Source organism: Malaya genurostris, chromosome 2 (assembly GCF_030247185.1).
Source record: "Malaya genurostris strain Urasoe2022 chromosome 2, Malgen_1.1, whole genome shotgun sequence".
In the NCBI taxonomy this organism is placed as follows: domain Eukaryota; kingdom Metazoa; phylum Arthropoda; class Insecta; order Diptera; family Culicidae; genus Malaya; species Malaya genurostris.
Window position 1 is genome coordinate 347,253,077 of NC_080571.1, and position 16,843 is coordinate 347,269,919.

Here is a 16,843-nt window from a genome sequence, read left to right on the forward strand (position 1 = left end):
AAAATGATTTTCAATGACCGTAAAGTGAAGTTGATCGAGATAGCTGACACCCTAAAGATATCAAAGGAACGTGTTGGACATATTATTCACGAATATTTGGATATGAGAAAGCTTTGTGCAAAATGGGTGCCGCGTGAGCTCACAATCGATCAAAAACAACAACGAATTGATGATTCTGAGCAGTGTTTGGAGCTGTTATATCGAAATAAAACCGATTTTTTTCGTCGATATATAACAATGGACGAAACATGGCTCCATCACTTCACTCCGGAGTCCAATCGACAGTCAGCTGAGTGGACTACACGCGATGAACCGAACCCAAAGCGTGGAAAGACTCAACAATCGGCCGGTAAGGTTATAGCGTCTGTATTTTGGGATTCGCATGGTATAATTTTCATCGACTACCTAGAAAAGGGGAAAACCATCAACAGTGACTATTATATAGCGTTATTAGAGCGTTTGAAGGACGAAATTTCAAAAAAACGGCCTCATTTGAAGAACAAAAAAGTTTTGTTTCATCAAGACAATGCACCGTGTCACAAGTCGATGAAAACCATGCTGAAATTGAACAAATTGGGCTTAAAATTGCTCCCTCATCCACCGTATTCTCCAGATTTGGCCCCCAGTGACTTTTTCCTGTTCTTAGACCTCAAGAGAATGCTCGCTGGTAAAAAATTTAGAAGCAATGAAGAGGTAATCGCTGAAACTGAGGCCTATTTGGAGGCAAAGGACAAATCGTACTACAAAAATGGTATCGAAAAGTTGGAAGATCGCTATAATCGCTGTATCGCCTCTGATGGCAATTATGTTGAATAATAAAAACGAATTTTGGCAAAAAAATGTGTGTTTCTAATAAACGATACGAACTTTTCAGCCGAACTGTTAAGTCTGTAACCAGTTTTATCTGTCTTATCAATGTAATCATAATACAGACATGCTAAAAAATCTGTGACAGTCAAACATACAACTGTCAAAAAATTGATTGTCGGCAGTCAAATCTGTCAGTTTATCTGCCACAGACAAGTAATTTTTCGATAGTTAATATTTAGTCTGGCAATATGATCACACAATTCACAGTCAAATGACTGCAACAGTCAAGTTTGAATGTCACTCGCAATAATATTGACGCCTGTTACGACGCACAGCCTACTACTCTGTTTTCAAATTTTGTTCCACGTATAAACCGCCAGCTCTAATCCCGCTCAATTATTTCAGGCATCGACTGGGGCGGGCTTCGACGCGAATGGTTCGAACTGGTGTGCAGTGCTTTGTTCGATCCCCGCGGGGGTCTGTTCTGTACATTCCACGACAAAAGACAAGCCCTCGTCCATCCGAACCCGAACCGAGCGGCACATCTGAAGCTGAAGCACTTCGAGTTCGCCGGGAAGGTGGTCGGCAAGTGTCTGTACGAAAGTGCCCTCGGCGGTAGCTATCGGCAGTTGGTCCGGGCCCGTTTCTCACGTTCGTTCCTGGCACAGCTGATCGGACTGCGGGTGCACTACAAGTATTTCGAACAGGACGATCCGGATCTCTATCTGTCGAAAATTAAGTACATTCAGGATACGGACCTGGACAGTAGCGAGAACCTGGAGCTGTACTTTGTGGAGGAGATTTACGACAGCACGGGCCAGTTGACGCGTACGGTCGAGCTGATTCCGAATGGGGCCCGCACGAGAGTGACCAATGCGACCAAGAACCAATATTTGGATGCCTTGGCACAGCAGCGACTGTGCAACAACGTTAGAGAGGAGATCGACAGTTTCCTGAAGGGACTGAACGGAATCATTCCGGACAATTTGCTAAGCATCTTCGATGAGAACGAGTTGGAGGTAATTACGGTTGGTCAAAACTTAATCGAAGACCGGATAACAGAAGGCTACTTTTCCTATATTCCAGCTTTTATTGTGCGGCACGGGAGAATATTCGATCGCAGATTTTCGAGCCAATCACATCGTCAATGGCGGTTCGCCTGAGTTCCGTCGGGTGCTCGGATGGTTTTGGGCGGCCGTGGGAAACTTTTCCCAAACCGAAATGGCCCGGCTGTTGCAGTTCACCACCGGATGCTCCCAGCTACCGCCAGGAGGATTTCAGGTATTTATTTCCGCTTAGACAGATTGAACCCGGATACATTTTTTTACACTTTCAGGAACTGAATCCGAGGTTTCAAATTACTGCAGCCCCAACATTCGGAAATCTACCGACGGCGCACACTTGGTAAGGGGCGGGTTTTTCCCTTTTTCACACAATTTACAATTTTCCGATTTCGGCAAATCTTTTTTTTTTTCAGTTTCAATCAACTCTGCCTGCCGGACTACGAGAGCTACGAGCAGTTCGAACGAGCGCTGATGTTTGCCATCAGCGAAGGGACGGAAGGATTCGGGATGGTGTAGTTTATCATCTCTTTACGTTTTGATGTCAAAACAAAAAAAAAGCACAAAAAAACACAAACAAACGGTACTTGCATATTCTGGCATTAGCAGAAGACCAAACTGACGTCAATTTAGTGACCTTGGAAAACCATTGCAAATTTCCGATATCTTTAGAACTCAGTTATGAGATTCATTCCTGTATCGTTACGGGGTTAGTTGATAGGCGGTTATTGTGTCAATATTCGACACCTTTTCACAGACAGTAGGATTTGTAGGTTGTAAGTTTAGCCTTTGTAAGATTAGTAAATTATTGTCAAGTATTTGTTTCAAGGACCAATTCAATTGAAGCCGGCAGTAGGCCAAAAAATGTTACGACTTGTATCCAGCTTAGATTTCGTGTTACTGAATTACAACAAAAAAAAAACATACATATTCAAGAGCAAACTACTCTTAGTTGAGACTATCGAATCCCGTTTTGACTTTGGATGAAATAGTTCTCCTATTGGTGCCAAAACCATTGTCATGTTTGTCCATTTACCGTAAAAGAAGGGGAAAGACGTCGTCGGACCGAAAATAATAAAACTACTAAAATTATAAAACGTACAGTTCTACGATTATAGTTATTAGTGCCAAACTTTGCCTGCATAATTGATTCTGATCAGTGCATCGATCATCGGATCTCAGTTTAGTTTCGACAAATGCGCCTTATTGAAACTTTAGAATGTTAATATTTGATATCAAGCGTACCAAAACAAACAAACAAAAAATCAAAGTAAACAAGGCAAGTAAATTAAAACAAAATGATTCACCTAAATAATAGCGTTAAAAACACACACACACAATCATCAATCTCACTCGAAACGTATCAGTCATATGTAATCCAATCTAGTTGTTCGACTAGACGAAACTAAAACTGCTTGATTTCCTAGAGCAAAAGTGAAAAAAATATTCATTCCATAGGAAAACTAGATGTTTAAGAAGATGACTTTAATTTTCTACAGTCGTCGAACAAGGCAAATTAAATGGAAAATACTACTACCAGTATCTGACAAGTAAAAAACTAAGCTCTAGTTCTGTGATACCGAAGAAAAAACAAAAACACAAATACTAAACAAAATAGCATTAATTTATGTGGGCTCATTTATGCTGATTTTTCGTTTTCGACGCATAACGGTAAACGGAAAAACCAAAGGAGTGAGGTGGCAGTACAGTGCAAGTGGTTTGTAAGAACATGGTTGGAAGGAAATCGATGAAGGGACGAATAGTGCGAATTCATTTAACCCCGTTTATTCTTTTACTCAAATTGCTTGGCTTGGTGAAATTTAGTAAATCTTCACTCGATTTCTATTATTATACTAGCTGGCCCGTCGAACTTCGTCTCGCCTGAAATTATTTTTTTAAATTTGTGTTTTCGGACAGCAGAGTTGTCAAACGTTAATGTTTCTTTCCATTATTTTACTGATTACTTGGCTTACAATAAACGAATTACGACAAATTCATATCCAACATCATGAATTATTGTGGATATGTTCAATGCTTTTGTTACGCAAAAACTAAACAAATGCACCAATTGCCATCTCATCCTTCGAGTCAGTGTATTGAACAGAGATTGTATATCTCTCTCAAACAAAAGATTTGACATGTGGGATGATGGATTTGATTGAATCATATCTGACTGGTCGTAGTATGACCGTGAGAATTGGCGACTGCGTTACTCCATCATTCATCGTCCAGCTCTGGCATTCCTCAGGGAAGCCATCTAGGACTATTCTTATTTCTGCTATATCTAAATGATCTAAATTTCGCATGCAATGCATGAAGCTATCATTCGCCTACGATTTCAAGCTGTTTCATCTCATCAAATATCTGAAAGACTCAAACTTCTTGCAGTCACAGTTGGATGTATTTTTTAACTGGTGTGCAACGTCAACAGAATGGTTATAAACGCCTTCAAATGTTTCGTCATCTCCTTCTCTCGTAAACGAACCACGATCATGTATGATTACACTATTTCGCAAGCTGTACTAAAACGGGAGACATCAAATAAGGATCTAGGAGTGTTATTGGATTCAAAACTTAGTTTCAAAGATCACATAGAATCTCTAAAGCATTAAAGATGCTAGGATTCGTCTTTCGCATCTCAAAAAAATTCAATAACATATACTGCCTGAAATCGCTTATATTGCGCTCTAGTTCGTTCTACACTGGAGTATGCTGTTGTTGTTTGGGCACCATATTACCAAACTGATAAGCTGCGCATTGAAACTGTTCAGCGCAAGTTCATTCGTTTTGCTTTGCGTCGCCTGCCCTGGAGGGATCCATTTAATCTTCCAAGCTACGAAAATCGTTGTAGACATACACTTCGATTTGCTATCTGTCCGCCGTGATACACAAAAAGCTTTTTTCGTCGCGAACCTCATCCAATCTCGAATTGATAGTGCAGATCTCCTACAACAGCTAAGTTTTGACATTCTTCGGCATAATTTGCGGTTTAATCCCTTTCTCAGAATTCCTCGTGCTAGAACTAACTATGGGTTCATTGAACCGTTTTCGAGTATATGTCGCGTATTCAATACTTGCTCTGATGGATTTAATTTCAATTTATCTCGTAACGTCATTAAAACCCGTTTTCTCCAAATATTTTCCCGCTAGTTTTATTAGGATAATTAGTCAATATGAATAGTTGTTAGTTAGCTTTGTAGTTTAAATAAGGGTAATTTAAGATTTCGTTATGTATCATTTGGTCAAATGTTATTTGTTGATACAAAAGATGAGAAGGTTTTATGCCTGCTGGAGAAGGAGAACCAAAATCTCAGCTCCAGCAGGCTTTTCCCTTGCTCCTAAATAAACAAATAAATAAAAATAACAGATGGATGAAAAAGAGATGACCAAGATAAATACTTTAAATTGACCCCACAAATTTCCAAAAGCAGTCCTTGGGGATTGTTGTTTATCATTGAATATTAAGACTTGTTTGTACTGAAGACGTTTAAAAATTTAATAGCAAATCCTTAGGGATTATCGAAAGTAATAAACTAATTTTGAAAGGTTGTCCATAACTTGCTTCACCGCTAGTGATATTATTTAGTCGTGTTTGATGAATGTTCGTAGCAGGATAATGACAGGATCAATTTTTGATTAACGAATTAGCGATAAAATGAAAAATACTTGAACATTCGAAAGTTCAAATTACCCTTTTATTAAATATTGTGTCCATTAGCTTTGACATGAACGCTGGATTCGTTCAAGAATTGTATCAAAAGGTCTCTCATTCGTCGAGTCACCACATCGTTTTTCTTAGTATTCAGTCCTGAGAATCAATATTCTGTTCTAGCGGAGTGAACATGAGGAGTGATTATACCAGTATTCTTCTTATCGTTAAAGCCAATGTATAAAACAGCAGATCTCGCAACTAATGGTTCTTACATGCCACGATTTCTCCTTCAGATATGATATTCACGATTCGCATATGGTAATTCGTCAAGTAATCCAAAGTTCGGAAAAAGGAAATGATTTGACTTAAGCAGCTTACAAATGTCATGAATACCATCCGTTTTGAAGTAAACCACTCTTGAAAACTCACCCGAATCGGCTGAACAAACTTCAGCATGCTAAATGCAAGGAAAATATTTTCATCTGAACTCATTATTTCAACAGCAGAAACCTATCATTGATACGTAAAAAAATCGTTACATAATTTTATTTGTTCAACTCACGCCCACGATGGCCAACATAATTCATCTAACTACATCTACTGGTAAATGACATTAGAACTTGTGCTTCTGTTCACGGTATAGCTAAAACAGTCATTTGGCAAGTAATGATTTTGATACCCACGATAAGCACGTGTTTCCAAATGACGAATCAATCATGCATGTAAAATCTCCACCCAAATCTACTCGTTGCGCGCCAAAAGATTCTTTCAACGATCTAGTATTCCTTTCTTCGACGGCCAAACACTTATGCAACTCGTTATGCGCCAAACACCTTCCGATGATCTAGCAATCATTGGCGACTTTTTCAGTGGAAAATTTCATTGTCCATACAAAATAACTTTATTGGGTTTTCCCACTTTTTCGGTAAGTTTTCCTAATTTTTTTGATGTACGAACCCGGTGGGGGTAAAAACTGATCAAACAAAAAAAAAGCATCTCAATCCGTCCATCCGTTCTTACGTGATGCGATTACAAAGAATGATCTCTGCATTTTTATATATATAGATATTCTATTTTGACTGGGAACACATACTCAGACAAAATGAGTAGTGAAAATCAATTCAAGGCAATTCTTGAGATGCATAAAAAATCACTATTTCAAAAGATTAATATGGCAGTTCGCTTTGTGCTACGGTACGTATTACATCGTTTTGAATACTGTGCTAGACGAGTTATACACCCTCATTCTTGTTTACGTCCGTATCGGCAGTACGACGAACGGGTACTTTCGAACGAATACGAATAAGCCATTCTTGTTTTCACTCGAATGAATTTGAACGCGACTCGTTTGCCACAAAAATTCAAATATCAGTAAACTTCTTCAAATAAATGCTAAGCCTTGATGAAATCAGTCCAATTCTTGTGATTAACCATATGCGAAATGCTAAAATGTATGGCAGTTTAACTTCAAACGATACGTGTATTCGAACATCATTCGTACGAACGGAAAGTCCCATTCTCGTTTACGGACGAATATACGAAATGACGAGGTTTCGATTCGTCAGTTTTATATTGCGAATCAATCGTTCGAACACATTGTAAAAAGTTTAACCGATTTCTAACAAATTTATTTTCGAGTCTAAGGGTGATTTGCAATCAAATCATTAATTTGTGTATTGCAGAAAACATTTAGAAAGCATAGCAGTATAGTAAAATGCTGTTTTTTTTCTGGCGAGCCTTCGAATATATGCGCGGTTCCAAGTTTTTACGCATCAAATTTTACATCTATTAGGTACTTTATGGAAAATACGCCATGGATAAACATGCTTTATTTTATATTAAATGCATGATTTTACCAATGTAATAAATATGGAGACTATCGAAAACATGACAAAATTGCAAGAAAAATGCAGCATATTTTTCGCCGATACTAGGGTAACAGAGGTATTTTGGCCCACCTAACAAACTTTATCGATTTTATCGGATTTTATCCATGTTAAGTACCCCATGTTGCATCAATTTGATTACCTATCAATATTAAATTACCTATTGCGGGAGGGTTTTTCAAAGATATCACAACATTTGGTGGATATTTGTACAAAGTGGGCCAAAATAAAATCAATCCTAAAGTGGGCCAAAATACCTCTGTTACCCTACTGATCGGACTGCTATTTTAAAAGCTTTTTTTACTTTGCATGAAGTTTAATTTGAAAATTTCACTTACCGACATGAATAAAATTGGTCCTGAGTACGATATTTATTTCTTATGTAGCATTCGTCACTTCCTTGATGCTTGGAATCTTCCTAAAAAAAACTACCTGCGCTGCCGATCCTTCTTTTGCACAGAAGTCGCGTACGTACATGTTCGAGTGAAAACAAGAATGACTTGTTCGCATTCGTTCGAAAGCATGTGTTCGTCGTATGGTCGATACGGACGTAAGCAAGCATGATGATACAAAGTCTGCGAAAAAAACAAGTGAAATAATAATGATAGCAAAGATTTTTAATTACAACTAAAATCTGTACCAGAACTGATAGTTTAAAGTTGGATGGGCGTTGTTTTTATGCATGTGCGATGTTTGAAATAGTGATTGATTCGAACGTAAACAGGAATACGAATTTGATATACTTTCGAACGTATCGCATACGGTCGTAAACAAGAATGAGGGTGATAATTCTCTATACGTTCTATTGTTGATCGAACAATGCCGGACGCTTTGCCAGTCCGTCGTGTGAGAAAGTACAATTCCCAATACGAGGGCCCATATTTGGTGATTGCAGAAGCAAAACATGGTCATTTGCATTGTTCAAAGGTGGCCAAAACAATCATCCAAACCTTCGGAAAGGACTATGAACGAGCTATACCTAAAGGGTGATTTTTTAAGAGCTTGAGAACTTTTTTAAACAATAAAACGCATAAAATTTGCAAAATCTCATCGGTTCTTTATTTTAAACGTTAGATTGGTACATGACATTTACTTTTTGAAGATAATTTCATTTAAATGTTGACCGCGGCTGCGTCTTAGGTGGTCCATTCGGAAAGTCCAATTTTGGGCAACTTTTTCGAGCATTTCGGCCGGAATAGCCCGAATTTCTTCGGAAATGTTGTCTTCCAAAGCTGGAATAGTTACTGGCTTATTTCTGTAGACTTTAGACTTGACGTAGCCCCACAAAAAATAGTCTAAAGGCGTCAAATCGCATGATCTTGGTGGCCAACTTACCGGTCCATTTCTTGAGATGAATTGTTCTCCGAAGTTTTCCCTCAAAATGGCCATAGAATCGCGAGCTGTGTGGCATGTAGCGCCATCTTGTTGAAACCACATGTCAACCAAGTTCAGTTCTTCCATTTTTGGCAACAAAAAGTTTGTTAGCATCGAACGATAGCGATCGCCATTCACTGTAACGTTGCGTCCAACAGCATCTTTGAAAAAATACGGTCCAATGATTCCACCAGCGTACAAACCACACCAAACAGTGCATTTTTCGGGATGCATGGGCAGTTCTTGAACGGCTTCTGGTTGCTCTTCACTCCAAATGCGGCAATTTTGCTTATTTACGTAGCCATTCAACCAGAACTGAGCCTCATCGCTGAACAAAATTTGTCGATAAAAAAGCGGATTTTCCGAATGGACCACCTAAGACGCAGCCGCGGTCAACATTTAAATGAAATTATCTTCAAAAAGTAAATGTCATGTACCAATCTAACGTTTAAAATAAAGAACCGATGAGATTTTGCAAATTTTATGCGTTTTATTGTTTAAAAAAGTTCTCAAGCTCTTAAAAAATCACCCTTTATATCTAAAACAAAAAAGATGATTCTTATGAATAATGGAGAGGCGGCAAATAAGTTAGTGGACATAACCTATGTAAACGTCATATTCTCGATTCCTCAACGTTTAGTCGAATGCCTAGGAGTGGCTTACGTTGAACCCGAAGTAGACGATCGGGAACTGAAAACTGCAAATGCCTTTAATAAATCCAAAATGTCACAGGACGGAAACCCTGCTGTAATTGGTCAATCAACTTACGAAAAAAAGATTGGAACAACTTTGCCGATGAACTGGGCAATCGATTAGTAAACCTTTCTTTTGATTTTTCCTTCGAAATTTTTTTCGAGCATATTTGGAACGCACTGAAGTCTTCCTGTCCGGTACCGAAACGAATAACATGTAATTCGAAAATCCTTCAACCATACTGGGATGAAGAACTCACTGCAGCTAAAGCGCTAACACGAAGTGCTTACAAAGCATGGAAACGTCTACTAACCACTGAAGCATATTTTGAATACACTGATGCTGAACGTTCCTTTCGGTCTATGGTGAAACGAAAAAAAGTGGAATACTGGCAATGGTTTTGTGATTCCTTAGATAGTAACACCTCCGTCGATAAACTGTAGAAGATGGCACGCAGATTAAAAGGACGTGTCTCTTCAAGTGATCGAAGCAGTATGCCTGAATCGTTACTTGAGGAACTGTTAGAGCGTTTAGCTCCTAGCAATGTAAAACAATTTACAATTGAATTCCGAAATTGCAGTTGCAATGGTCTTGCAACTTCTGACTATGTCACAATGAATGATTTGAAGAGTGTACTGAAATCCGGAAAAGATTCCTCACCTGGAATTGACCGAGTACCATATTCAGTTATTAATCATCTATCGGCCAATGCCATGAAATCACTCCTATCTATTTATAATCGTATACATGGTGGTATGAGTATACCGCAGAGCTGGAAAACATTTAAAATTATGCAATCCCAAAGCCAGGCTTAGAGTTAAATAACGCGTCGTCGATCCGGCCAATTGCTTTAGCATCCTGTTTCCGGAAAGTGTACGAGCTTATGGTGAAGGAAGAATTAGAGCGGCATATACCTTATGATCAAAAACGAACCGGAATTTTATTAAAAAACGCAAAATTTCAATTTTTAAAAAATTTCCTAATAATCGCCTGCTGCGGCAATACATGCATGCCAACGCTTGATCCAATTTTCCATACAAGTTTTATAGGCCGCCGAAGGTATGGTCTTTAGTTCTCGCAGCGAATTCTCTTTTATAGTCTCTACAGCCTCATAACGCGTTCCCCGCAATGGAAATTTGAGTCTGGGGAAGAGAAAAAAGTCACACGGGGCCATATCTGGAGAGTATGGTGCTTGGTTGAAGATATTGGTTGAGTTTTTGGCCAAAAACTGCGACACAACACGACGCTGTTTTTGAATGAAATTCAGCTTTTTTGGCACCAGCCGAGAAGCGACGCGTTTCAAAACCAAAACATCAGTTAAAATGTGTTCGGCTGATCCATAAGAGATGCCCAACAACACAGCAATCTCTCTAATCGGTACAGAACGATTTTGCATCACGATTTGCTTCGCCGATTCAATGTTTTCTTCAGGAACAGATGTTGTTGGGCGGCCAGGGATCTCATCATGATCCAAGCTTGTACGACCACCTTTGAAGCGTTTATACCACTCGCATGCCTGTGTTTTTCCAAGGCACGATTCACCAGAGGCCTTTTCTAACATTTTCAACGTATCGGAACACCTTAATCCATTTGCAACACAAAATTTGATGCACGCACGTCGTGTAGTCCAAAGAACAACTTGGAAATGTCTTCCTCAAGGCTCACCTCTCAGCCCTATCTGTTTCAATGTGTTCATTGCTGGATTGATTAAAACTATTTCAAACGCGGTCATAAAAATTGGCTACGCTGATGACATAACTATTGCAGTTCGGGGAAGACAGCAGAACGATGATTGTGAGATCCTTCAAGGCACAGTCGACGATCTGATTAGAAATGTGTCCAACCTGGGTTTATAAATTTCCTCATCCAAAAGCTGTATGATGATAATTTCAAAAAAAACAAATGGAAGAACAACCGTGTATTCAGATCAATGGTAAACCTGTATCATGCGTCGACTCGATGAAACTTTTAGGCCTTCATCAAAGTTGACCTCGGAGTCTTCATATCTCTGAATTGAAGCGCCGTACGATGCCATATGTGAATTTTTTACGTAGTTTAGCGTGTGTATTGTGTATTGGGGAGCTCACCCCTCGGCATTAATTAATATTTATAAATCATGCATCCGACCCATCTTGGAGTATGGTTCAATTTTTATGAGCAATATTCCGACAAGAGAAGCCATTAAGCTAGATCGTGTGCAGTGGGCATGCATTCGAATATGCCTTGGATCTACAAAGACTACTCACACTAGCTCACTGGAGGTGACGAGATATGTTCTTTTCAAATATCCTTGTCCTTGACATTTGCAATGATAATGTTCATTGAATATCAGATCAGATTTCAGTATATATTTGTTACCGTGGTAACTCTCACAATAAATGTTTTTTATGGACATCGAAGTCTGAAGGAATAAGAACTTTTACCGAAACCCGGGTAGGTGTAAATAGCAAACAAAGGTCAAAATAATATCAAATTTTACCATCATATCTTGGCTTGATGTTTCTGTGTTGTCAGAGCGATACTTGATATTTTCGTGATATTTCATCAAGGGATCAAGACATTGTACAATATCTGTTCAACATCAAAATTAGTTATAATATCTTATTTCGTTATTGATGAGCTATTTCAATTTCATTGAGTAAATTGACCCAGTAGTTTTATCTTCTAATAAAACACCATTGAATAAACTGCATCAGAATCAGATAAGAGAAATACTTAAGATATTACTCTATTCTAAATGCTAGATTATAAAATAATTAACAAATTCATCTTCTATAAATATTTTGTTCTTGGTTTGATATTACAATGACAGAATTTTTTATTTTGTTGCTATTTTCTGATGCAAGCGTTGATATGATTTTTGATATTTTAACTCTTATTTCAAACTAAATAATGTTAATTTCTGCCATTGAGATGTTTGATTTTAATGACAGAATTTGATATTGGTTTGCAAATCACTTCTACCCGTGAAGTTAAAAACAAATAATATGCTGCTATATCAAGTTCGTACTGAATGTATCTAACACCATAAGTTTGTTGAAGCTGGGAGCGATTATTGATATTGATTTGAGCGTTAAGTAAAGGTATCTTCGACTCTTACCATTTTCTTGACAAATCGGGCATAGAACTTCTGCTCGGAACTTTCCGTGGCCATTTGTAAAAATGCTGATTTTAATCTTTTTCAATTGATCCAGAAATTGATCGTAATTTGGATCATTGATTCCTCTAAAAGAAATTAATTTGATTTGTCAACTTGTTAATTTGTTACTCTACTAGAGTGTTCGTCCGCATCTATTGTCTGCATAGCCAGCAGAAGTAGATTTCTTTGCCTTAAGAAAATATTTGATTCCATTACATCTGCTAGATCAAGTAAACATAACATTTTCCCTTTCAAACATCGAAACTTTTCGAGATCATTTGCAAAAGTTGAACCGTAAATATCAAGAGGAGGTAATCCGCCACTTGATGCTCCATTTCTGTTTCACGAATTACTTCGCAGTTTAATTTGGCAAGGGACTGACCGCGGAGATTTTTTTCCCTTGAAAATATTCCGAATATGTAAGTTAATTGGTCCATGTTCAGACTCCAACTGACTCCAAAAATAGGCCTGTAATGAAATCAAAAATGTGGAATACAGACTATTTTTTTTGACAAAATTTACTTCATCCATTGCAAATTCAAGAGTAAGAAAAGAAAGAAAATGTCAATTCAATTATGTTTCTTTTACCGTTGGCATAACAATGATTAGCAGGTGCAGGTAATACGATGGAAACACCTAATTTTCGACTTCTTCGTAGAAATCGAAGTGCTACTAAGCCAATGCGTGGCCCATCGATTGAAAAACAAATGGTAGCCAAGTCAGGTGAATACGGCGGGTTGGGTAGCAGTTTTCAGCCAAGTGCATTTATTTTATCCTGAAACGTTGTAACAAAATTACTTTACCATAGTTCAAATTTGTCTGTAGATAGAGATATCACCAGTTTCACCAAGTTCTAGAAGCTCATGATACACCACACCTTTCTGATCCCACCAATCATAGAGCATTGCCTTCTTGCCGAATCGATCTGGTTTCGCAGTCGATGTTGACAGTTGACCATATTTTTTTCGTATAGGATTCCTAAAATAAATCTATTTTTTCATTCGCCAGTAACAACTCTATGTGAAACTAGTTCTCTGTCATGTATTTGAAGTAAAATTGTACACAAACGATTTTATAGTATTCGATCTGTCTTTCATTGAAGTCATATTTCACAAGCCGACCCCCAAACCCTCCGGTACAGTTTTCAATAGTTCTTCTTAGTATTTTACCAACGAACAAACAAACTTCCCAATCATGAGCTAAATTATGCAATTTCTTCTAAAGTAAATCTAGAACAAGTTCAACTCAGTCCCCAACACGCTAGAATTCGCTACTTAACTTCAGAACTCAGGTGTAATCGAAGATAACTTACGCCCTTATTCTGAATAACGATATATCGTTTTTTTCGTCGTATTTCATTTGTATTACTAATAATGCTAGCATAATTAAAGGTAACTAGGATTCGATCAAAATATCAATACGCTGTTATTCAGAATAAGGGCGATTACTCGATAAAAATCTGAGTCAAACGCAAGAGGAGCTTGCAAAACATTGGAAATGACTCAAGAAGTAGTTTCTGTACGAAACAAAATCTATGAAAATGATTCAATAGCAACGCAGTTGGGTGTCTTATAAACGGAAACCTAGATCCTAGAGATTTTTCACTTGCGAGCAGTTGATTCAAAGGCAACAGAGAAAGAGTTTTTTACATCGAATTGTTCCTGGCGATGAAAAGTTTAAATATTCTATGATAAACCCAAAAAGAAAAAACACTACGCTCTGCGACGGCCATGTTGTACATCTGGAGGGACCAAAAAGGTGTTGGCGATACTATAACGGGCGATCGGTATAGACAGCAATTGATGCGTTTAAGCCGTGCAATACGAGGATAACGGCCGGAATACAAGCAAAGACATGATAAAGTTATTCTCCTGCATGACAACGCTCGGTCTCATGTCGCAAAAGTCATGAAAAGTGGGACATTTTACCGCACCCTCCATATTCTTCTGACATTGCTCTTCTGATTCTGAGTTGATCGGACGGATGCAACACGACCTGACAGGTCATCGATTACTTCTTTCGCAGAAATCGAAAATTGTCTTCAAACTTGGATCACCTCAAAATACGAGACATTTTTTCGAGATGGAATTCAAGAGATCCAAAATCTTTTTCAAAGTAGCTTCTTTCATAATATTTGGCCCTTATTACCGGTATCACTACACGGTGAAAACCAAGTGAAGTGATTGTAACCCTTATTATCGGTATCACTTCACGGTGAAAATCGAGTAAAGTGAATTTAGGTTTTAGCACGGAAGTCGCTTCAAAGACAAAAGTAATTATTTGGATGAACTTGATGTCATTATGAACATCACGCCACCAACATTTTGTCGAAAATATTAGTTTTTTCCACTACAGTGATCACTTCACTATGCGTGATACTGGTAATAGGAAAAATCAAGTGAAGTGACATGTAAGTGAAGTGAATGTGAAAGTGGAAGTGAGAACGGTTATAAGGGCCTTTGAGTCCGGGCAATTTAACTATGAACCAGTCTCAGAATTACGTTAAAGATTCCTTTACACCTTCATTTTTCTGCAAAAATATAGTCAAAAACAGTGGAAAATATTCGAATGCAAACATTGAAAATCTGTTTCGCCCAAAAAAAAAACGAAAATCGACCTTCAACCGTGTTCCAATCATTTGGCTTGTTGACTGTAACAAAAAATTTAAAGAAAATATTTAGTTATTTGCAAAACGCCTACTAAGCAATCCGAATCGACAGTTTGCGGAATTAAAATGTTAGAACCTACATTAGCTCACATTGTAAAGGGTGATTTTTTAAGAGCTTGAGAACTTTTTTAAACAATAAAACGCATAAAATTTGCAAAATCTCATCGGTTCTTTATTTTAAACGTTAGATTGGTACATGACATTTACTTGTTGAAGATAATTTCATTTAAATGTTGACCGCGGCTGCGTCTTAGGTGGTCCATTCTGAAAGTCCAATTTTGGGCAACTTTTTCGAGCATTTCGGCCGGAATAGCCCGAATTTCTTCGGAAATGTTGTCTTCCAAAGCTGGAATAGTTACTGGCTTATTTCTGTAGACTTTAGACTTGACGTAGCCCCACAAAAAATAGTCTAAAGGCGTCAAATCGCATGATCTTGGTGGCCAACTTACCGGTCCATTTCTTGAGATGAATTGTTCTCCGAAGTTTTCCCTCAAAATGGCCATAGAATCGCGAGTTGTGTGGCATGTAGCGCCATCTTGTTGAAACCACATGTCAACCAAGTTCAGTTCTTCCATTTTTGGCAACAAAAAGTTTGTTAGCATCGAACGATAGCGATCGCCATTCACTGTAACGTTGCGTCCAACAGCATCTTTGAAAAAATACGGTCCAATGATTCCACCAGCGTACAAACCACACCAAACAGTGCATTTTTCGGGATGCATGGGCAGTTCTTGAACGGCTTCTGGTTGCTCTTCACTCCAAATGCGGCAATTTTGCTTATTTACGTAGCCATTCAACCAGAAATGAGCCTCATCGCTGAACAAAATTTGTCGATAAAAAAGCGGATTTTCCGAATGGACCACCTAAGACGCAGCCGCGGTCAACATTTAAATGAAATTATCTTCAAAAAGTAAATGTCATGTACCAATCTAACGTTTAAAATAAAGAACCGATGAGATTTTGCAAATTTTATGCGTTTTATTGTTTAAAAAAGTTCTCAAGCTCTTAAAAAATCACCCTGTAGTTGCAAAAAGAAGAAAAAACGCGCTCTAAATCGAAGCAGGCGGCGGCGGCGAGTAAACACACAATTTTGTAGAGAACTAGTCGGAAACTGAAAGCTTTGCCATTCGTGCCATAAAAATCGTTCGCGTTACGATTTACGGTGTAGAGTATTTATAGCATGCTAAAGTTCGGATGAGACAAAAGTTTCACAGCGCTTCAGAGCTTTCGCATTTTTATACCACAAAGCCGAGTTGGTTGTAGAACAGTTCGGTGCACACTCTCCCTGCAACGTATTATCGCATATCGTCCGTGTTTTACTGCTGCAATCCGAATGAAATATACTACGAAAAAAAAAAAAACAGACATCCTACAGTAATCCAACAAATTTACCATGTAAGTTCTAGACAAATTACGAGTTCGTTTACATTCTCAAACAATCAGAAGAGTAGAATTCCATACCGCAAAAATTATTTAACGAAAAATAAAATTATTATTCCTCAGCTAGACAAATTTCGATTGTTTCAATCTTTCGTACGGATATCACAATCCTTATTTTCG

The 16,843-nt window shown here is 38.1% G+C and overlaps 1 protein-coding gene across 5 annotated transcripts in view; it reads left to right on the plus strand.

Annotated features, from left to right (window-relative positions):
- Positions 1-16,795, plus strand: part of LOC131432009 (apoptosis-resistant E3 ubiquitin protein ligase 1) — a 213,166-nt gene extending 196,371 nt beyond the window's left edge. For all 5 annotated transcript variants that reach the window (XM_058598023.1, XM_058598024.1, XM_058598025.1 and 2 more), the window contains 4 exons: positions 1,216-1,829; positions 1,897-2,091; positions 2,147-2,214; positions 2,288-16,795. In XM_058598023.1, coding sequence (XP_058454006.1) covers positions 1,216-1,829; positions 1,897-2,091; positions 2,147-2,214; positions 2,288-2,390 — 980 coding nt within the window. In that variant the 3' untranslated portion in view covers positions 2,391-16,795. The remainder of the gene's footprint in view (positions 1-1,215; positions 1,830-1,896; positions 2,092-2,146; positions 2,215-2,287) is intronic.
- Positions 16,796-16,843: the final 48 nt, after the last annotated feature.